At 45.0% G+C, this 23,251-nt stretch overlaps 1 protein-coding gene across 1 annotated transcript in view; it reads left to right on the top strand.

Moving 5' to 3' along the window:
- The first annotated feature begins 8,565 nt into the window (after positions 1–8,565).
- LOC144770002 (E3 ubiquitin-protein ligase TRIM38-like) overlaps positions 8,566–23,251 on the top strand; it is a 139,378-nt gene continuing 124,692 nt past the window's right edge. The window contains exon 1 of the mRNA XM_078654195.1: positions 8,566–8,629. Coding sequence (XP_078510321.1) covers positions 8,566–8,629 — 64 coding nt within the window. The remainder of the gene's footprint in view (positions 8,630–23,251) is intronic.

A 23,251-nucleotide genomic window follows, 5' to 3' on the forward strand; every position in this document is an offset into this window, starting at 1 on the left:
ACAAAGGGGAGATGTGAAAGATGAATGGGGGGACTGGAGAGGTGTAAGATACAAATAGACAAAAATTTGAATGGAGAGACTTGATGTGAATGAGAAGTGCTAAGGTGCACGGGAGTTGAAGGGGCCAGAGAGGCCATGAGATAAATGCAAAAGACTGTTAGAGATGAGGGCAGTGTAAAGACAGAATGGCAAGAGATGATTAAAGGTGAAGTGAGAGGTTGAATCGGGGGAGTTCCGAAGTTGTAAAAAGAGGTGAAAGAAAATGGCCTGCAATGTGAGAGAGGGATCCAGGGTTGGGAGAGGAGAGAAGGGGCATGGGTAAACTGCTTAACTCTGCACAAGACCACCAGGGTTTGAAGGGACCCTTGCTGCTCCCGGCCAGGGCCAGGTGAGCTTCCAATGTCGCAGCGCGTATTCCTGCGAAGTGGGAGGCCCTTCACAAAGGTTGACTAGACATCTTTCTGGTGTTAATTGCTGTATTTTGGTTATAAACTGGTACTGATGGGGTGAAATCTTACCTCAGTATTACTGTGTTTAAAAAATTTCAAATAATAAAGCAATGCTATCCCAAAATGCGCAGCATCACAGAACATTATTTACATTTTCTACCCACACAATTTAGTCAAGCCTGTCGCATAATTTGGTCCTCACCTGCCTCATTTTTCCAGTAGCCCTGCATAGAGGTTAAGAAATTTCTGTCAGGGGGGGTCCTTACGCCTGAAAATGTTGACAAGGGGGTCTCGGCATCCAAAAGTTTGAAGACCTCTGCTCTAAGCAGTTTCATGCTTATGGCCAGGTAAGATGTGAAGTCGAGTTCATTCACCTGTATCAACTCCTCTGAGCTACTGCTTCCAGTACTCACTATGGTTTACTAGGTTGGGAACCTTTTTGAAGAGGAGAAAGATCCTAACAACACTGGTTTCCTAACTACAATTAAGTTTGGACTTTTAAAACAGTTGTACTAAAAGGGACCTAATCAGGGCCCTGACAATTAACTTGATGTTATACCTATTTCTTTGTAATGGTACATTCTGCTTCCCCCTGTTTCCTTTTCCCCTTTGGTTTCCCCCACCTGAAGTTCACCTTGGAATGTTGAGTTATTCTCCAGTGAGGCGAGTGGATGGCCAATAAAGTATACTCACTTACGCTTGGTTCCTGTCATTTGTATACTTCCAACACTGGCGACGAGTCTGCGCAGGGGGCAGTTGTGGCCATTTCCTCTTTGAGTGCTCTCTACACACCGGTCCAGGTCTCACCTTGTTGGTGTTTCATTCTCCAATCTGGGTGGACGTCATCTGTAGCATCCAGTTGGACTGTACTCTCTTCTAAGGTACTGTGCATGCATAGGGGACGTGTAACGAAGATCCACTAGTTGAGGAACTTTCCAATATTTTGCAAGGTGCCAGATTCCGGTAGAGTACTTTTGATGGTATACACAGGGCATCCTTGGCCGTCCTTTAGCCCCGCCTGTCCCTTTCTGGTTGTAGGTCATAGTAGGGTCTCCAACTGTCAAGCGGGGAGAGTGCTGTGTTGCTCACGTAGAGTTTCCGGAGTGTGCCAGTCCCCGCTGCCATGTGCAGCAGTCCTGTGTCCTGATCCGCTCCGATGGAACTACGGGCACGTTCCATGCCCTGGACCAGTGCTTTCACTTAGCCGTCACTCCAGTCATCGAGGAACACCTTTGCGGGGGTAATACGTGAGCGATCTGGAATTTGCTCACGTTTCCAGCCGGCGCTCCATCAACTGAGGGCCGCTGAGCTCCGTCATCCTCCACACGCTTCGCGAGTGAAGCGCTCTCATGGTATCTAGTCTATTCAGCCGGCGCACCACCATCGGAGGGCCACTATCTCTTTGTCAAGCCTTCTTTGCTCCATTCTAGTGCCAACATCAGAGGACCTTGTCAAGAATATCAGCGCTCCTTTCTATCATGTTACCCCCTGCTTCCGTGTAATCTTCTCAGCAGGATGCCTGGGAAGGAACTCTGGTGGAACTAACCATGGAGTGACGGTACCTTACCTGAACTTATCTTCCTTAATTGAGGCTTTGGTAGATGTCAGTATGCGCTGAAGTGGTTGTGGTTGTCACAAGGCAGGAAATCATTTCTTTAAAGTTTCCAGTGCATTAAGATTGCTATTGTCCGCTCTGGTTCTGAAACTGGTTTATGTATACGTTTTTGGTGCTTTATATTTATCATACTGCCTGGGTATTATTTTTGCTCCTGCTCATGTGGACTGTGTAATGTAAATTTGCCGCATTCCTTTTTGCAGCTTACATTCTGTACTGTGGGGGTTTTCCTCTTTTTTCCTCTTCAGTATTTTAGTACCTTTTTTTTATCCCCAGTTTCCCCTGGTATTATTAAATATGGCTGCAGCAGGAATGAGCCAGCCTCCACCTTTTTTAAATGAGTTTGGGGAACCTGAAATTTGTTGGGAAGAGTGGGTTAAGTTATTTAAATCCTACCTCATAGCTATTTGGGGCGAAAGATTTCGCTCAGTACGCAAACAACACATCCTTCTCCACAATTTGGGGGTGCACGGTCGTAAAATTTATGAAACTATACCAGTGAAGGAAGAAGAGGAAGAAGCTGGGGAAAGTGTGGATGTGTTTGCACAGACTATGGGGAAATTGGAGAAGTATTTTGGTGACAAAGTTAATGTCGTGTTAGAACGCCACACATTTTTTAAAAGAGTACAAGGGAAGCAGGAATCAGTTCCTAATTACAGCATTGTGGGGCCTAACACAGTTATGTGAATTTGGCAATCTCACTGATTCTCTTATAAGAGATCAACTGGTACGTTGTACCAATAATCCAGGTATATACATTTTGCAATTGAAATACTTATCAATCTACAAAGTGGACAATTCAAAATTTGTGAACGTACGTGACAAGAATTTTCAATTCTATTAAGGACACAGAGGCTAGGATTATGCTTCTCATTTCTTTACTGAAGAAATCTCAGCAGCCAATCAGATAACAGTAAAAGAAATAAACACTACAATACCCATGAACACACACTGGGTATCACATGACGACCATGGAGAATCCCCTATAAAAGGTCCATAAGAGAATACCATATCCTCTTTCTTTGGTAAGCATAACAGTTAAAGTGAGGAAACCAGTCCAACAATTGTGAAGAACGTGGAAAGAAAAGAAGTCTGAGCACTGAAAACAGCAGTCCAACGGGCTGGAAACAGAAGACTTGATGCATGCATCTTCAGAAAAAACCGGAACCTGTACGTATCCATAAGAGAGTGCATGGAGAAAGAGCAACGAGCCTCATTTGAGATCAGAACATGAAAAGAAAAATAGAGTCGTAATTCACCATTCCCACATGGCATAAAGTACAGTAAAAAGGGAGGGAAAAAACAAGGAATATACATATAGTACAAAATATACATATGCAGTTAAGGCAGATAATGTAAACAACCATATATAATACAGAAATGGGTGGGATAATCCTCGCCTCCGTGTCCTTAATAGAATTGAAAATTCTTGTCACGTATGTTCGCAAATTTTTAATTCTATGTCAGGACCGGAGGCTCCGATTATGCTAGTTTTAAAGATGCGCCACCACTACAGATGCAATATCCGCAATCGGTTTATAATAAAATGTCTTAAACATAGAACCAGAAGACCAATCAGCTGCATTCATAATGTCTAGTAAACCAACCCCCATAGAAAAAGCCTTGAAAGCCATAGCTCCGCGAGCTGAATGTGCACCAAATTTTGTAACATCTATTCCTGCCTCACCCATGAGCCATCTCACTCATCTTGATAATGTAGCCGGGGTCACAGGGCGAAAAGGTTTATGCAGAGCAATCAACAACTGACCCCTCATATCCTGTCGGAATTCAGCATTACTTACCTCATAATCCTTAATACATTGCACCACACAAAGTTTAGGATTATTAGGAAAACTTGGATAAGTAATCGAGGCAGTATTACACTTAGTGTGTCTGGAGATAGCAAAAGCGACACCTGGTGAAAATCTACGACCTGCAAGATCCAGCGCACGGACATCAGAAACGCGCTTACAAGTAAACCAAACATAATAACATAGTTCATTTTGCAGAAAGTTGTTTACGTGATAGATATTTATTAGAGGGTCAAACCTCCAAGAATCGTAAAACAGTAGAAACGTCCCATAGTTCAACATATTTAGGGTAAGGAGGTTTTACCAACCTGACACCCCTGAGTAGCTTGCAGACTAAGGGATGCTCACCAGCAGGTTTGTCCTTGACTGTATTATGGCCTGCAGAAATGGCAGATCGAAAATTATTAGCCGTTCCATAGACAAGACCGAAGAAGCAATGGATGCAAGAATATTCACATTCACAGAGACATCCACAGTAGCGGGATCCTCCTCCCTTTGATTGCACCAATTACACCATCGTTTCCAGGCTGTGGAACAACGTTTGTGTGGGTTGGGAGACCAAGCATCGCTGATAAATCTGGTAGAGTCTCGAGAAAGGCCTGAGATTTTCCAGCGATCCGCGAAACCCGCCAGACAACTAGAAGGAGTTGACCCGATTCTATCAATGGATGCGGGTTGTTGGGTAAGAAGGTGCGGCACTGCACAGAGCATCTCCAGAAGAGCCGGGAAGCAAGCCTGAGCCCTCCAAAGAGGAGTGATCAGAATCAATTCTGAGTGATAATGCTTTGTGCGTGCTAGGACCCTGGGAATCATCACAAACGGGGGAAAGGCATAACACAGTTGTGATGGCTAGTCCTGCAGAAATGCGTTCGTGGCCAAAGCTTCCGGATCCGGGTGAAAAACGGAAAAACATTGGAAGTTGCCTGTTGAATCAAGAGGCAAATAGATCGATCTGGTTCGGACCCCAAAGTCGAATTAGAGACCTGAATACACAAGGATAAAGCTTCCAATCGCTGAAATCTCTGAGATGACGAGAATTCCAATCGGCAATCAGATTCTTGCACCCCTGAAGATACTCCGCAATCACTGTGATTTTCCTCTGAAGACAAAAGTGCCATAAATCCTTGGTGATTTCTGCTAAAATCTTGGATTTCGTTCACCCTAATTTGCTCACCAGCCGTACCGCTGACACATTGTCCATGCCGAGAAGAATGCAACAATTCATTGTGTGTGGTGAAAGACAACGAATTGCAAATGACCCTGCCAGGAGCTCCAGACAATTGATATGGAGAGACAATTCGTCCCAGGAGCACGGGTTCCCTGTAGTTACCTGACTGCAACGGGCTCCTCATCCACACCGACATGCATCGGACTCTATCACCACTTTCGGAGACACTCTGAACAAGGCTCGACCATTCCAAGACTTCATGTGTTCTAACCACCACAACATCTCCCACCTCGCCTCCTCCGAGAGAGGAATTTAATCTGAATATTTGAGGCCTATCTGGAGATGTCAGATTTTGAGTCACTGAAGTGCTAGGTAGTGGAGAGGACCCGGGAATATTGCTTGGATCGAGGAAGCTAGCAGGCCGACTATCCAAGCTACGGATCTCAATGAAACAATCTGTTTGTATCAAATCAATCTCAATTACCTCTTGATAGATCTGATCTTCTGATTGAGTAAAAGGAGCTGGCAACTGAGGGAATTGATCAGAAAGCCCAGGAACTCCATCGATTGAGACAGGACAAAAACTGACTTCTGTGGATTCACTAGAAATCCGAAACACTGTTAAAGATCTATTGAGCACTCCAAATGAGTCATTAACAGACGAGGGCAACAAGCCATGATGAGAATGTCATCCAAATAAATGATTAGATGAACACCCCGGGCTCTCAGAGACTCCACGACAGGCCTCAGAAGGTTTGTGAAGCACCAAGGTGCCGACGAGAGGCTGAAAGGGAGAACCTTGTACTTGAACCAAACTACCTGCCATTGGAATTGCAGAAACCGACGATGAGGACCGTAAATGGGAACTGACAGATACGCATCCTTCAAATCTAGACGGACCATCTAGTCCCCTTCCTGAAGAAGGTCCTGAAGAAGATGGATGCCCTCCATCTTGAAGTGTCGACAAACAACCCAGCCATTGAAGTCCCTGAGGTTGAGAACTAGTCTGGACCCACCCCCTTTCTTTTGAACCAGAAAGATGTTGCTGGTGAAGCCCTGAGGATGACGGATGGTCCCAATTATGGCCCCTTTTTGCAGAATAGAATCTATTTCCATGGAAATGACAGCCTGATCCTGAAGGGAAAAAACTAAGGGCGATGGAGGCAGAGTCTGAATGGGAAAACTGAAGAACTCTATCTTGTAACCTTCACAGTGTCTAACATCCATGCATCGCTGGGGAGAAAAAATTGAATTCTGCCCCCCAACAAAACCTCTGAAGCTGCGATCAAGCTCACCTGAAGACAAAAAATCGTGATGTCCTCCTTGATTTCCACCATAATGTCCTTTCCTGAACTTTGTTGTGTGCTCTGCGAGTGGGATAGAAGGAGGAGTTGTTGTTATATCCAGAGTCCTGACAACCTTTACTATGGGACTCAGAGCCACGCTGGGCGCCCTGGTTAAAACCACAGCCGAATGATCGTCCCCTATATTGTCCGGCCCGCCTAAAAACTGGGGAAGAAGCTCGAAGGGAGGACTGAGCTTTATCTAGACCACTGAAAGTGGCAACACATTTGGTCACTTCTTTAAGAAAAGGCTGACCAAACAGTAAACCCTGAGTCAACGGTCCAGACTCGGAAGAGGACAATTCTGCTAACTTTGGGTCCAACTTCAAAAGAATAGATCGTCTGCATTCATACGACATGCCACAATTGGCTTCACCCAATTGACAGAGGCGTACTCCTTAGCCTGAAAACCAGCTCCAACATTTTTGTGAGGGGCCCAAACAAGTCTAACAACTTGTACTGACAAGAACGCCATGCTCTATCAATTCCCTTTTTGGGGTCTTTGGCGTACTTCTTGAGGTAAGTCATCATGTAGGGATCGACCTCGGGCGTTTCCGCCAATTTATCAGCTAGATCTGGCCGAGGACATTCAGCGCAGACCCGTCCTCACATCTTTGTCAAAAGGTTGGCGAATATGGGACTGGACATACCCTGCTACCTCCGCAAATGGGAGCCAGGAAGACGAATTAGGGTAGGTTGTGGATGTGTAGTTGCATCATCAAAATGCTCTTTATGAGCCTTCTTAGCAGGAGGAGGAGAAGCTTCATGGTCCGAAGACGAGCCAGAAGAAGTGTCCCCATCGTCCGTCTGGTGAGAATGTGAGACCGGAGCATCTTTGGAAGAATGACCATAGGAATAGTCATTAGAGAAATTCTTGGCTAACTTAGCAAAGTCAGACTTTTGAGGATTCGCAACCTTTGCAGCGGTCGAGGAAGAACGACCAGAAGAATTATGCAGCCAGCCCTGCTACAAAGCATACAAACACAGATGGTGTTTTAAAGGCTCAATAGCGTGAACCAGCGCTTTATTAACAGAATGCTGGACACCCACATCAACTCTTGGTCCATGAACCCAGAGGCCCCTTCATCATAGTGATAACCTTCCTCATCATAACATTCAGCCATAGTAACACTAGAAGTGTAAATAATGCCCACAGGAGGAAGTGTAAACACTGCAACCAAGTGTATTGCCAGAAGGCAAAATAAGGGGGAGTGGATATACCTCAGGCAGGCCACCAACACAGATACAAAGTAACTGCGAAACAATACAAATTAAGCATGGAGGGAGGGCTTGTCAAGAACAACTCTAGGCAATGCCTATGCACAATTATTCAGCCCAAACTCATAATGGGGGACGTTTGGATGTAAAACTCGGGCTGCGACAGGCCTGTGGGCAAAAGAGCATAAACAGCGCTGCGCCCACGCTAAAGAAATTGTAATACTGGCAAAAACGCCATAAATATACAGAAAATGCCCGCGGCTCATGCGCGGTAACGACCGCCTGAGCACAATAGAAAGAGGACAACACGATAACAATACGCACGTCCTCTAGCCCCGCGCTCCCACTCCACAACAAAGAAATAAGCGTGGGCGCAAAACACCTAAACCAGGGAGGTGACACTCGCTCCCAAAAGGAAATGAAACCGGAGAACTGGAGCGTCTAAATGAAACAAGCGCAGTGCGCTGAAAGCACCACACGGCGAACAACAAAGAAAACAGCAAACAAAGCAAGCAATAACGCGACAGCAACACAATGCAAACAAAGCATGAAATAATGTAAGTGCAATGATAAGGCACTTAACTGGCTGCGGAGCAGCAAAGAAAGAGGATATGGTATTCCCTTATGGACCTTTTATAGAGAATTCTCAATGGTTGTCATGTGATACCCAGTGTGTGTCCATGGGTATTGTAGAGTTTATTTCTTTTACGGTTATCTGATTGGCTGCTGAGATTTCTATAACAAAGAAATGAGAAGCATATTCGGAGCCTCCGGTCCTGACATAGAATTTTCTGATTTTGCAATGTTAACCTAGGGGAGGAAGAAATCATCAGCATCGTTATAGGTAGCATGGACTTACAAGACCAGTCTGTGGGAGTTAAGTCAGAATTGGGCAAGGTTGAGATCAGCACCAACACTGCACCACCAATGGCAGAGGGGTGGCCGGGTGCAAGGTGCAAATATGATGTTGGGCGCCCTATACAACTCAATGAAGAATGAGGCAATCGGACAGACGCTGCTAACAGGTATGTAGCAGCACTTTGGGGGGGGGGGGCAGTCTCCAGTGGTTGAAAAAAGCAGTGGATGGGGCCCAAAGCAGCACCAACACTACACCACTGGTGGCATAGGGTCATCCTGGTGTAAGGTGCCAACATGGTGTCGGTCCCCAGTGTTAAGCAATAGAGAAAGGCCAATTCGGAAAAGGTCTGCAAACACAGCCCAGGAGGCCGTTCGGATGAAACCAATAACTGTAAAGGTATGTTGCGATGCTCGGGATGTATAGACACTTTTGGTCTTTTTCACCAAGGCCCGGGGCTGATAGGTGCAGGGGTGTCTTTTGGCATTGGATACGGCTTACTTGAGCAGATCATGGTTGAGGGGGTCTCCGTGCAGAAGCTGCAGGCGACATCGAGGAGTCCAAAACGGGTCAACCCACGGTGGACTCAGGCTCTGGAGCACTGGGGAACCTCACTGGGACCAGTGAGTCACTTGGACTCGGGCTGGAGGCATTGTGTGCAGAGGTGGATCCAGGAGGAGGGTTTTGCGGTTCTTCAGGTCACAAAGTCTTTGTTTGAAGATGGTTGCTTTTGAACAGGTCTTCTGTTCTGGATCGAAGGTAGGCAGTCCTCACAAGGCTTTGGAAGACGCTGGGCTGCAGGAGGAGTCGTCGTTTGGTGCAGGATCATCGAGGGCTGCAGCAAGCTGGTAGGGCTGGGGCCAAGTCAGTGGTTCTCTGCAGTCTTCTCTGCTGGTGCGACTTCTTGGTGTCCGGCTCTTCTTAGGGGCATTCAAAGGCAGTGCCAGGTGGTAGCCAATGGGTTACTTATCTTAAGGGGGACTACACTCTCTAAGTGTTCACCCCCACATGGAGGGTGGGCATATCTCTGATCCTGGTTGGCTAGTTGCCCTCAATTCAAGATGGAGGGAAGTAAAATATGGGGTATTTTCAGATCAGCGCACCTTAGGGGTGGCACCAGCTGGGAGTGGACACACCTCTTGTTCTCACTATTTTTCCCACCTTTCTTGCCACCAAAAAGCGGGGCATGGTCAGGAGGCAGGAAACTCCACTAGCTGGAGTTGCCAGGGGTCGCATAACAGAGGACGGGAAGCCTTTGAGGCTCGCCGCCTTACCATGCTGTACCTGCAGAGGGGAGGTGTGAAGCACCTTTGCCCAGAGCAGGCTTTGTTTCTGACCCACAAGAGCACAAGACTCACACCTCAAGGGGTCAGCAACATATCTAGAGATGGCAGGCTGATGGGGACTAGTCAGGCCCACACTAGTGGGTTGGTACGTTACAGGGGGCCCCTCTAAGGTGTTCCGTTCATGAAAAATGTAATAAATCTGACACTGGAATCAGTTTATTACAACAAGATGTTTGGCACCAAATATCACATAATTCAGTGAAGCCATCATGGAGCTGGGGAACTCGTCTTGATAAGTGTCCAGCCCTTGCACTCACTATGGCCTCCATGTTTACTTAAAATATCCAGGAATTGACATGGATATAACAGGGGTATATCTGCTTATGCAGATGTGTCCTCACTGGATATAGTGCCCTCTGCATTAGGGCTAAGGCCTGCAAGAGGGGTGTCTTACCTATATCCTATGCAACGTCTGTGGGCATGGCACTCAGGGATGTATGACATGTTGACTCTACAGTTTTGTCTGCACCCAAGGCACACAGTCTGCAATGGAAGAGTGCCGGGCCTTGGTGAGGGGACCTACAGTGGGAAAATTCATACTGCAGCCCTTGTTGTCGCTCTCCAATGCCAAAGCCCTAGGCACCAGGGGTACCATCAAGTAGAGACTTACAAGGTGCACTGAAGTTGTGCCAAATGGTAAACAAAAGGTACAGATTTTATATAAAGAACACTGGCACTGGGAACCTGGTTAGCAGGGACCCAGTGCACTGTTGTCAACGTTGCATCAAAAACCAGGCACAAACGTGAGGGGACTACTGCTACCAAAACCCAGTTTCCTACATCGCCTATGTGAAAAATGTTATGGAGGCCTGAACTGGAACGAATCCTAAAAGACAAAAAAAGGCTTAGCAGTTAATGGATGCAATGATAAGACACCTGCAGAGGAGAGAAAAAAGGAGGCACTGGTGATGAGTTCAGGCCTCAGCAAGGCCCAAAGGTACCGAAAGGGTCCGCCCTTCTGTGTACAAAGTCCTTAGACTTTCAAATGAAGTTGGCAAGGAAACTGGAAATACAAAAACATAGTTTAATAAACCTTTAAAGGTGGTGATACAACCTCCACAACACTTCTACAGCATTGTACAGAGTAGCACACTGAATACAAGCACATGGCCCCTTTTATACACAGTGGAAGGGGTTCAGTTTACAGCTTAGACAGAGGTTACAACCACGTAAGGACATTTCCAAATATATCAGTGGGTGGAGCTAACAGTATTTCTAGAACATGGGAGGGCTATGCTAATAAGGAACAACTGTTACTTCTGCTGAGCATGCGCTACACTCTCAAGAAGGACTAATAATAACTGTTGCTAGGTAGAATCCACAGTGTAACTGGCAGAGAGGTAGGACAATCAGAACATTGAGCACATGGCAATGTAGGGCATGAAAATGGTGGACTCGAAATACAAAATGGAATCCCTATACTAGATATTTGGACTGATGCATTATGGCTTCAGCTAATGCTTAATAATACCGTTGTTTTATTTACAACAGATGACCCTTTCAGCGTTAGCTGAAGCCATTCCATTTCATAGGGTAGTCCTCATACTCATCTTGAATGTCAATGCTCATAATGTTAGAAATCTCTTTAGTTAGACTCTTTTGATAAGCAGCTTCGGAAACAGCTTTCTTATTGGGTATACAAGAGGTAATGCAAAGAGAACATATCATAGGACCACAGTGAATACACATACAGCAAGTGAAAAGAATGGCTACTATTATACAAAGACCAGTGAGGATCTTCCAACCCCATGTAGTAAATAAGTTCCAAAACCAACTAGAGAAGGTCCATGTACCATTATCTACATGTATGTCAGCAGCTATTTTGTGCAGTTTATTTATGGCATTATAAACAGAAGGCGAGTTGTCTGGGATGAAGACACAACAGCTACTTCCAATAAGTCTACAAGCTCCTCCCTTTTCTGCTAATATGACATCTAACACCATTCTGTTTTGCAGGGCAACAATTCTAGTAATTTGCACCTCTTCAGTTACGTTTCCTAGTGCTGCAGCAGTTTGGTTGGTCACTGCCTCTACAACTCTTGTTAATCTTCTTATCTTTCTACTGTTTAGGGCAGCTCCAACAAAGAAGAATAAACCTAAGTTAAAATCTACATATTGCTGCAAACTAGTGTCGGTCTGGTCCACATCATCAATAGATAAAGTACGTTTGTATCTATTCACAGTGGCATTATTCAACAATTTCAAGTTTTTATGATAAGTGGCAGGTGCTAAAAACACTGGTGGTAATAAAAACGATACATAGCATACTCCTGACCAGCCAGCTGGTAATCGATAATATCCTCTATTACCGCATACAAAATATGTATTATGGGATGCTAAAAATGTGCTATTATTCAGACCATCTATATTTAAGACTTTAATACAATCACTAACACCTACAGGGATGTACCCAACACTTTGTACGCATAAGTCCGCTTGTGCTTGTGCAACTGAGATCACACATTTTTCACTTTCGACAGTGTCTCTAGTGTTCGTAAAAATGTAGGGAGTAGACTCATTGTCTGGACGATATTCTTCCCACTCCCATATAGTTCCATTGGCTTGTGGATAGCCTTCTTTATTCTGGTGACATTCCTTGTTTAGTCTAAAAAGTAATCTTCCAACAGCAGGCTTTCTTGTGGCAAATAGAAGAGTATACCAGGCACGACAAGAACCATTATGAGAGAAAGGGAGAGGTATAAACGGTGTTCCCCCCTTCTTCTGGTGCGCTGGCATCATACCACATATCCAGCAATTTGTTTCATTTGTAGCAGTGTGGGTATGATGTAGCATCTGAATGAAGGTGTTATTTACAAAGGACAAGCGGTGTTTTGATTCCTGATAGGGGAGCGTATAAAAGAAATGCTCCTCTGGCACCGGTGTAGAAACCACATATAGATCACGGGCAGGAATTACATCCTCAACAAACCCCGTGATAATGGCAACAGCTGCCACACTAGCAATAAATCCAAAGGCGCAGATCACTTTCTTTCTCTCCATGTTTAACAAATGTCTCGCAAATCTTCCTGAAACTAAAAAAAGGCTGTCAGAACTCTTCCCCCAAGGCGGCTGTTGTTTTCTTCACCAACGGGCCAAGACGGGTGTCACTACTCTAATGCAAGGCGGATCCCCCCCCCCCTTGCCTCATCGGCTCTCCGTTGCACCAACCGAGAGGCCGTTCTGACAGCAGTCTAAACAGCAGCAAACTTCTTCCTGGGTCGAAGGTTGTATTTTCTTACTCCAGAAGTCGTCGGGTCCGGGAAGAACTCCTCTTGCTCATCAGGTACCACAGCAGGGCCTTTCTCTGTAGTCAGGATTTCTCGATGGTCAGTCAACACGGCAGGCTCCACCAATCCGGGTTGCACTCTACGACAATGAAGGGAGTGAATCCAGTTCTTCCGGTTGGTCACTCGGACGGCCGTTCTTGTTGCGAGCAGAACCTGCTCGGGACCGCACCATCGGGGCTCCAGGCCACTCGTCCTCTCAAACGCCTTGATGAGGATGAAGTCACCGGGTCGGAGACTATGACCCTCACCTGTGGACCGGTCAGGGAGTGCTTCTCGAACCTGTTGATGAATAGAAACCAAGTTATCAGTTAATTGTGCCAGATAGTCATTCATCAATACACAAGGTACATCATATACGGAACTTGGTTTGGGCACTCCCCAAATATTCATGGGACGACCAAACACCACTTCATACGGTGTAAGGCCGGTTCGGGAGTGTGGTACTGATCTTATTGACAACAATGCCAAGGGCAAAGCGTCGGGCCAAGTCAGAGAAGTGGAAGCCTGGATCTTTGCTAGTTTAAGCTTCAGTGTTCCATTGTAGCGTTCCACCAAGCCAGCCGACTGTGGATGGAATACTGCATGAAACTTCTGTTTTATCCCCAGACCTCTCAGAACGTACTTGATAACGTCTGCTATAAAATGAGGCCCGTTATCACTCCATAATAGTCTACAAACACCATACCTAGGGAAGAACTCCTTCAGTAGCACCTTTGCTGTAGTCATTGCAGTATTGTCCTTAGTAGGGTAGGCTTCAATCCATTTACTGAAAGCACACACCACCACCAAGACGTACTTTAGATTATTACAGCGTTCAAGTTGGATATAGTCCATTTGCAGGACTTCAAAAGGTGCAGTAGGTATTTCAAATCCTCCTGCTGGAGTCCGTGTTCCTTTCCCTGGGTTGTATTTAAGACAGATCATACAGGTCTGTACCACTCTCTTGGCCGTGCTAGCAATCTCTGGATGCTCCCAAACTTGCGCAAGCAATTTCACAATCGCTGAGGCTCCAACATGTGCTAGCCCATGTGCCATTTGAACCATAGGTTGGACAAAAGCTGTGGGCAACTTCCACCTATCCATTTGTTTGTTGCGCCAACAACCTTCATCATCCAGTTCTCCATTTTCAGACCATTTCTCTCGTTCTTTATCAGAAGCAACTCTCTGTATTTCCCTCACTTCTTTCCTAGCATCATGCCATCGTTCTGCTTGTGACTTCACAACATACATTGAAGTGGAGTCAGGTCTCATTGCAGTTTCTCGTGCTACTTGGTCAGCGAAAGCATTTCCTTGCCCTACTTTGTCAATAACTTTCTTATGTGCACTGCATTTCACTATAGCTATCTTTTTAGGAAATGTCCGGGCAGTCAAAAGATTGTGCACCAATTCTCCATACATAATTTGTGTTCCATGTGATGTCAGAAAACCTCTTTCCTTCCAGAGCAGGCCAAAATCGTGCGCTACTCCGAAAGCATAGCGGCTATCTGTATAAATATTCACACACAACTCTGCACTAAGCTCACATGCTCGTGTCAATGCTATCAGCTCCGCTGCCTGGGCTGATTTCTGTGGTATGCGTGCTGTTTCCACGATAGTATACAAAGTAGTGATGGCATATGCTGCCGAAGTCGTACCATCCGGTAGCTTCAGGCAGGAGCCATCCACCCATAATTCTCCATCTACATCTGAGAAAGGCGTATCCTGGAGATCGATACGACCCTTTGTCTGTTCCTCAGTCACAAAAATACAATCATGTGCTTCTTGTGCCTCAGGCTGAGTCGTCAGGAATGGTAACAATGTTGCTGGATTTAACGTAGCACATCTCCTCAATGTGATATGGGGAGCCAGCAACGTTAGTTCATATCCGGTCAGACGGGCACTTGTTAAATGCTGCGTCTTTGTTTGATTCAAAAGGGCGTCAACAGCATGGGGAACCAACACTAACAGCTTGTGAGATAACACTATTCCCTCACTCTGACGTATTGACACAGCTGTCGCTGCGACCGAACGAAAACACCCCGGCAATGCCCGAGCAACAGGATTGAGCAATGCTGAGAAGTATGCACACGGACGCTGCCTGTCCCCGTGCATCTGTACTAACACAGATGACGCACATCCATCTCTCTCGTGTACATATAATGTGAAAAGTTTCTTGTAATCAGGAGTGCCTAACACTGGTGCTGAACAAAGGGCCTGACGTAACTGTTGGAAAGCGTTTTCACATTCATCTGTCCAAGGAAGGGGAATTGGAGTGTCTTTTGTCAATAGCGCTAACAGTGGTTTGACTATATGTGAAAACCCCAGTATCCACTGCCTACAAAAGGACGTAAGACCCAAAAATGCTCGAACATCTTTCTGTGTAGAAGGTGTTGGTGTGTCCAGGATGGCTTGGATACGATCTGATGTAAGTGCACGCCCCTCCTTAGACAAAAGGTGGCCTAGGTAGGTCACCTTAGGTCTACAGAATTGCAATTTCTTCTTAGATACCTTATGATTGTGAGAAGCCAAAAAGGAAAGCAAGGACAACGTACACGTCTCACATTGCTCAGGGGTGTCAGCAGCCAACAAAATATCGTCGACATATTGAATAAGCACTACCCCCTCAAGCAAGACAAAGGAATCCAACTGTCTTTTCAATGCCTGACTGTAGATACTAGGGCTCTCAGTATAGCCCTGTGGAATTCTACAAAATCTATACGATCGATTATTCAAAGTGAAGCCGAAAAGGTAACGGCTATCAGGGTGAATAGGGATCGAAAAGAAGGCATTCTTCAGGTCGACAACCGAGAACGTTGTCGCTGTTGGTGGGACCAAGGTAAGAAGTGTTGTAATGTCAGAAACAACAGGGTATTGGGGCACCACTATCTTGTTCACCTCCCTCAAATCAATAATAAATCGATATACCCTAGTATCGGTGTCTTTCTTCAAGATTGGTAAAATAGGACTGTTACAAACATTGTATGGGACTTCTTCCACCACCCCCACTCGAATGAGATCCTGCACAATCTGTATGAGCGCTTCCTCACCCTCCTGTGAAATCCTATATTGAGGCAGGCGTGGCAACACAGCTCCCTCCTTTACACTAATACGAACCGGAGGAATGACCATCTGTCCCACATCAGTGTCTGAAGTAGCCCACAACGTGTGAGGTAAAGAGGCACTTTCAGCGACCATACACACTCTCTCTTTTGCAGGGTAATTGTCATTTAAAATCACGCGTACTCCTTCAGGGGAGCAGCGGATTGTGGCTCTAAAATGTTTCAGCATGTCTAGACCCACAATGTTGTCAGGCGTGTTTGAGGAAAGCAAGAATGGACATGGTGCTGTAAATTTGTCGACATGAAATGCAAGGGGTTGGGATAATGGGCTAAGAGAAGGTGTTCCATCGAACCCTATAGATGTGATCGTTAAGCCAGACAGGGGAGCCTTCGGAACCAAGTGTTTAGACAAAGCGCTACGAGTAGCCCCTGTATCAACCAGAAACTGATCAGTAGAACCCAAAACATGTGCTGTAACATAAGGACCCCTCTGATCTACTGGCACTTCAACTGATTCCTCCCCCCATCCTACGCAATCCTATGCATATTGGGAATCATGACTTTCGGGGTGCACATAGTCAGACATCCGATACTGATTTCGTCTATCAAAGGTATTAGACCCTCCTTGTTGTTGCTCCCTAGATTCGAATCTAGCCCTGTCATTTAGGTTACCTCGTGGTCCAGAGAAACCCCCACGATTTCTCCCAAAACCTCTACCCCGTCCCATAGCCCTGTGCTCTCGCGCTAAAGGACACTCATTGGCCCAGTGGCCTCGTTGTTTACAATATGCACATTGATCTTTAGCCAAGTCTGTGCGGTTATATGTAGAATCATAAAAACCCCGACCACCTCTATTATTTCCTCTCTGGGGTGGTCCATACACTTGTGCTAACATAACTTTTGTTTTTAAATCCTTAGATTTCTTATCTTCATTACTTTTTGCTTCTAATTCCTGACGCTCGTAATACTGAGCCATTGTCAGGAGGGATGCCGGAGTCGAAGTCGTCCAGGAGCTTTCACTCGCTTTCAACCGAGCTGCAACCCCCGGTAATACATTCGAAACATATTTGTCTACAAACAGATGTCGACCCGTGTCATCCGTCAGAGACTGACCACTGAAATCGTGAAAAGTTTCTTCAAATCGCGTAAAAAAGTCAGAAACTGATTCATCTGTCTTTTGCTTGCAAGATGCTAACATAGTCCAGTCAATCTTTTTAGGGGGGATAATCGTCTTCAATTTAATCAAAATGGCAGCAGGGAGGTCTAGAATGAGCTGGGGTGGTTTCTGCGCAGGTTTCCTAGCTCTGTCCTCCTCCTCAATGTCTTCCCATTTAGCTTTAAACGTCACTAAATCATCAATTTTCCGTACTGATCTCCACATGTCAGGGGGTAATATAAGACCAAAGAATAAATCAATGTCAGCTAATGTCATAGTACAAGAATTCAAAGCCCCTTCAACTTCTTCATAAAAGGCAGCAGGATTTTTCCGTGGGTCAGGTAACGCTTTCTTTAAGGCCATAACATCCGCTCTATTCCAAGGAGTATATACCCAATTATAGATAAAATACCCTCGGGCATCAGCTGAATCTTTATCTGAACTAGTACCCCCTCCTTTAGGAGGAACATACAAAGGCGCTGCCTCTCGCATAGGTTTAACATGCACAATATCAACCTTATCTGAAGAAAAGATAGGTGATTGTTTCCCGTCGCCACTCAAACCCGTCTCTTTGTCGTCCGCCGTCTTTTGTCGTTTTTCTTCTCGTAACCGAGACGCCTCATCCCGCAATACGAATAACCGTCGAACTGCATCAGCTACCTGGGAAGGAGAAAAGAGACCTTTACGCAATTCTTTCTTATCTTGTATTATGTCATCAGGTTCAAGAACAGGAGAATATTTTCGAAAAGCCCCGACTACTTCATCAGAAAAGGTTTCAAGAAAATAAATGTTTTCCCTGTCCGGCCATTTGTCAAGAGACAACAATATTTCAGCAAGAGAAATTGTACCCTTAAGAATACGATAAGAAATTTGTCGGAGCTCCGCCATACGATCAGATGTTAACTTAGACCGCGTGTCTACCTTATCTTTAAATGATCCAGAATCCTCATCTTCCCCTTTCGGAGCAGACGGGCCAGCATACGGAGGCGGAGAACGATCTAGTAATGAAAAATCATCATCAGAATTATTAAGGACAGGATAAAGAGGCCGTCTAATAGGATATTGGCCAGATATCTGCAATCTACGTTCCTTTTCCCGTTTTTCTTCCGCTTCTTTTTGTTCACGTTGTCTCATTTCTTGCGCCTTCTCACGCACATTCTTCCTCTGCTCTTTCTCAATCAGCGCATGTTCACGTTTCTCACGCTCACGTACTTCTTTCACCCACATTCGCATACTCTCAAACATGTCTTGTCTCGCTCGGCGCTTACACAAGCACTGTTCCACATACTCAATTTTGCGCACATCAAACGAACCATACAAAGGCCATCTCAACTCAGGATCCTTCTTGGTATACTTCCTCCACAATGTGCTGTACATTATAGGGGAAAGACCAAACTTAATATACATGTCCCTATTCGGCGTCCCTTCTGGGGGAGCCGGCTGCGATTCTTCAAGACTTAACCGGTTTCCACAGCAGCACCACTTACGTAGTGCGCTAAAAACAGGCATGCTAGAGATAGTGCGAAATACGCAATATTTATACAGAAAAATGGCACTTAATCGTTGCGCCGCTCACAACCATATGTTGGAGAAAAAAATCTCCACATTGCCTGCCTATATGTGTTGCAACGCATATATACCCATATTCATAATCATAATATGATCGATCATCCAAACATATCCATATCCATATCCATATCCATAAGCCACAGCAAGCGTATCCTAAAACTGCCTTGCTAATCACTGGCTACCATAAACACTCACAGTAATTACCATACAATGGTCCTTACCAAGCACGAGCGTCCAGATTCCACTTGCCAAGTTCCACAATTTGCTCAAACAGCTTATCCACGGCAAACCGACAGAAGAGGTCTCAGTCGAGGACCGGCGCCACCCAGATGGTCAGATCGGAAGGAAGGATGCCAGGACTTACAAGGCTACAATTCCAGCTTCACTCTGGCCACTAAGGGATCCATTTTCGGACGCCACTCTGGGGGTCTACTCCTCCTCCCTTCCATAGCAAAATTGGAGAAATGCACCCCAAAAAATGTACATCACCCCTCCAAATTGTATTCAGGCTTCAATAGTGAAGTTGATTCTTAACCAGACAGCACAGAAAGTAATACTGATACCTTACACCTACGCCCTAAGCACAAACTAAAAACATCCAAGGAACTGATCAAGGAACTCACAAGAGTAATGGAAGAAGAGGATACAGATAACGTTATCTTGGCTGGAGACTTTAATATGCACCATTTAGGGAATAGCCAGGAAGACGACCTCACAAAAGACCTGACTGGTGCAAGGAGAATTCCGAGTCACGGCCCCTCGAAGGAATCCAGATCAGCGAAGAGTTCAAACTACCTCCACTCAGAATTCGAGCATCTGAACTTGATGGCAGTAAACAGCCATTTTAAGGGGGACAATCCTCCAGTACATACACAAACTTCAGCCAAAACATCTTCCTACCTTGATTTTATATTCACTACGTTATCCATGTTTGACAGGATAGCCTCATTCCAAATAGGCAAGAACATACTTAGCGATCACATGCCACAAGCAATGAAACTTCCAGTGACCTCAACATTATCCTTGGAGGCCGACAAATTCATCATTTCGGTAGGAACAACAGACCTCAAATGTATGAGGTGCAAGTCAACAAATATAGAAACAGTAGCAGCTACAGCTAAAGAAGTTCTTAAGCAAGTATAGGATAACCTAAGGCAACCGTTGGAAAGTTGGGAATACTTAATCAGTTCCCTTGACGATAAATTTGCTACCAAAACAGGCCCAAAACGAAAGAACGGAAACGACCCACCGATGATGATAGTAAAGAGCCCAGACTGTAAGAAACTGAAACTAACAATAAATCAATTATTACGACAACTCAGGAGAACACTGGGAAATCAGAGCTTACAGCAGTCTCTTCATGATTCAAAGGCCCTTTTTAAGCGAAGAAGACGGATCAGGAAAATTACCATGAATAACAAATATTTGGCTAAACTTCTCAAAACAGAAAAACAGTGCCAAATTTTGTCAATCCGTAAATAAATTACATCGGCCAAATCACCTTGGAATTAACTCTTACATCACTGAAGAGGCCTGGGTAGACTTCCTTTCTAACCATTTTAATGACACAGAACAAATAGCTAAACAACCTAAAGGTCTGGGATCTGAGAGTTCCAGCAGGAATGCAAAGGAGCTAATACAACATTGCCCCCCTTCATTTGAGGATAGAGAACAAACAGTGCCATCCCAATAACAACGGTTAACAACTCCAACTTCTGCACAAAATGATACACGGAGATTAGAGGAGGTGCACACCAGCCAACTAACCCAACAGATAAAGAAACAAAGAGCAAGGGGACGACTGGCTGGAGCCCCTGGCCCAATGGCATTCCACCAACACAGTTAAAAAATGACCCAGACAACTGGAGCAACGCACTTGAACCTGTCTCTAAGTATGCAGATAGAAACTCCACAATTCCTGAGTCATGGAGAGGCTCAATTATAAACCCACTTTATAAACAAGGTGCGAGGTCGGAGCCGCAAAACTATCGCCTGATAACCCTCATTGACATCGAGGCTACATACTTTGCAGGGCTCCTCTTAAATGACCTACCCACTTGGGCAGAAGAGAATCACATAATACCGCCAACACAAACAGGATTTCGGAAAGGGCAAGGTACAATAACCAGCATAATGGCCCTGACCTTGCTCATGGACACAGCTAAACAGGGAAAATACCCGCTTTTCCTTTGTTTCATAGACTTTGTTGCAGAATTCGATCACATCGACCGAACAAAACTTTGGCAAAAACTGGACTGCTGGGGGATCCCTTCAACTCTCTTACACCAACTAAGGAACGTCCACACTAATACATGGGTCAGGATAAAGCTTGGTGAAGGTCTACATATATCAAAGAAATATCCTACAACTAAAGGGCTTAAACAAGGGTGCGTTCTAGCCCCTCTGCTGTTTAATCTTTTCCTAGCAGACCTTCCGGGGGAGCTGAACAGCTGTGCAGCCCATGCACCAAAACTAGGGAATTCCACTCTGTCAAACCTGTTATACGCGGCCGACTTAGTTCTGATAACGAGGACTCCAATTGAACTCCAGCATTTACTGAATGTAACCTATAGACTTTTGCAAGAAAATGCACAAAAATAAACTTCAACAAAACAAAAATTATGGCAGTCAATTATCGCAAGAAGAACCACCTTAATTGGTTCCTCGACCCACATCCTTTGGAACAAGCAGTAAGCTACAAATACATAGGGGTAACTGGATCAAAATAATTCATCGAAACCGCAAATAGAATCCTTGCGGAGAAAGAGGGTAATGACTTACCTTGCCATAAAGCCCCTAAGGAAGCTTTTACTGGATCTGACGTTTGACCCTGTGCTAAGTGTTCTGCAAGCTAAACTCCAGCCAACAATAACCTATGGGAGCGAAGCACTGAAGGGAAAAGATGCAACAACCCTTGATAATATAATAACCAAATCATACCGAGCGATCTCTCAACTCCCCAGAATGGTCTCCCCAGCACAAATCCGACTGGAACTTGAGCTACAAAAACAATCTTTGGAACGCATGGGAGCATATGTGAAATGTTGGCATAAGATCAAAGGCGACGAAAAAAGAACCCTGAATGACCATCTTTGGATGGAACTTTCTCACCCAGGAAAATCACCAATAGGTCTATACCTCCAGGAATCTATTATACACTTAGATCTAACAGACTTGTGGAAAGTGCTGATGAACCATTTCATTAAAAAAAAGTAACAAAGGTATCCCGTTTATTATCTGCAATAGAGGATACAACACATACAAAACAGTCAAATCAGTCAAATTTGCTTTATTCGAGGTAAAAAACTCATAAAAGCATGAAACATTTAAAACCATTCCATCCACAATAGCAAGTTTTTAAAACATATTTACAAGCTCAAGACATTTTTTTTTAAAAGATAAAGCATCATGACATCAATAATATTAAAATTCATCAATAAAACCTCAAAATTCATACAATTATTTAACCAGTATAAGCACAAAAAGACCGGGTTCTCATTAGCTGGTTGAGAGAACAGGCAATGGCCTAGGTTCATCTCATCAGGTCTACTATTGTATAAGAGATTTCCTTCTGATAGCTCATGCCCAGCCCAGGAATTTGGCAACTGCCACAGCAATAATTGGCAGAGAACTGGTGCAGATAATCCTTAGGGCCACGTCACTCTCTCTCGTGCCTAGCTGTTTGCACATAGCCCTCAGCCAGACACGTCGAGGGGCTGAGTAAGTCCAGCACACAAAGAGCGAGTGGGCAATGGTCTCGGTACTGGTTTTACAGACTGGGCAAACATGAGAATTACCCTCTACCCATCTTCCGGTTAGCGATCTAATTGGGAGAGACCCCACTCTAAGCTGGAAGTATAACTTCCTGTCCTGGGGTTTGGTTATAATGTTCCAATAGGGCTCAAGGGAAGGGGAAGCTTTTACTGCCAAAAATAGTCCCTCCAAGGAAGATGGATCTGCATCATTCCAGTTCCGGCGAACTACCATTTCCCAATACTTTGATTTTATAGTTGTTTTTGTCGGGAACTGGGCCTCCTCTGGTTTCTCCCATAGCTCGTTCATGCCTAAAATCCCTAGTGTTCTACACAAGTCCCCTAACCAGCCTATCTTATGAAACTTGTCGCACTTAATTACATCCAGGAAGCCCCTTGCGTAATGAGCGAGTTCGGGGGTAACCCAGATACGCCGCCAATATAAAATGGGTCTTAATCTAGCCATGTCTGAAATGGCTTTCCTGCCTAACTCGCAACGCAGAGGCTTCATGGGTGTACTTTTAGGGAGGCCAATGAGGTTTCGAAGAAATTTGTTCTCGGCGAGCGTTAGTGGTGCTAAATTGCCATAGCCCCAAAGCTCTGCGCCGTAAAGCGCTGAGCTAATGGCTTTGGCCTCATATAC

The sequence above is a fragment of the Lissotriton helveticus genome, chromosome 7 (assembly GCF_964261635.1).
Source record: "Lissotriton helveticus chromosome 7, aLisHel1.1, whole genome shotgun sequence".
In the NCBI taxonomy this organism is placed as follows: Eukaryota; Metazoa; Chordata; class Amphibia; order Caudata; family Salamandridae; genus Lissotriton; species Lissotriton helveticus.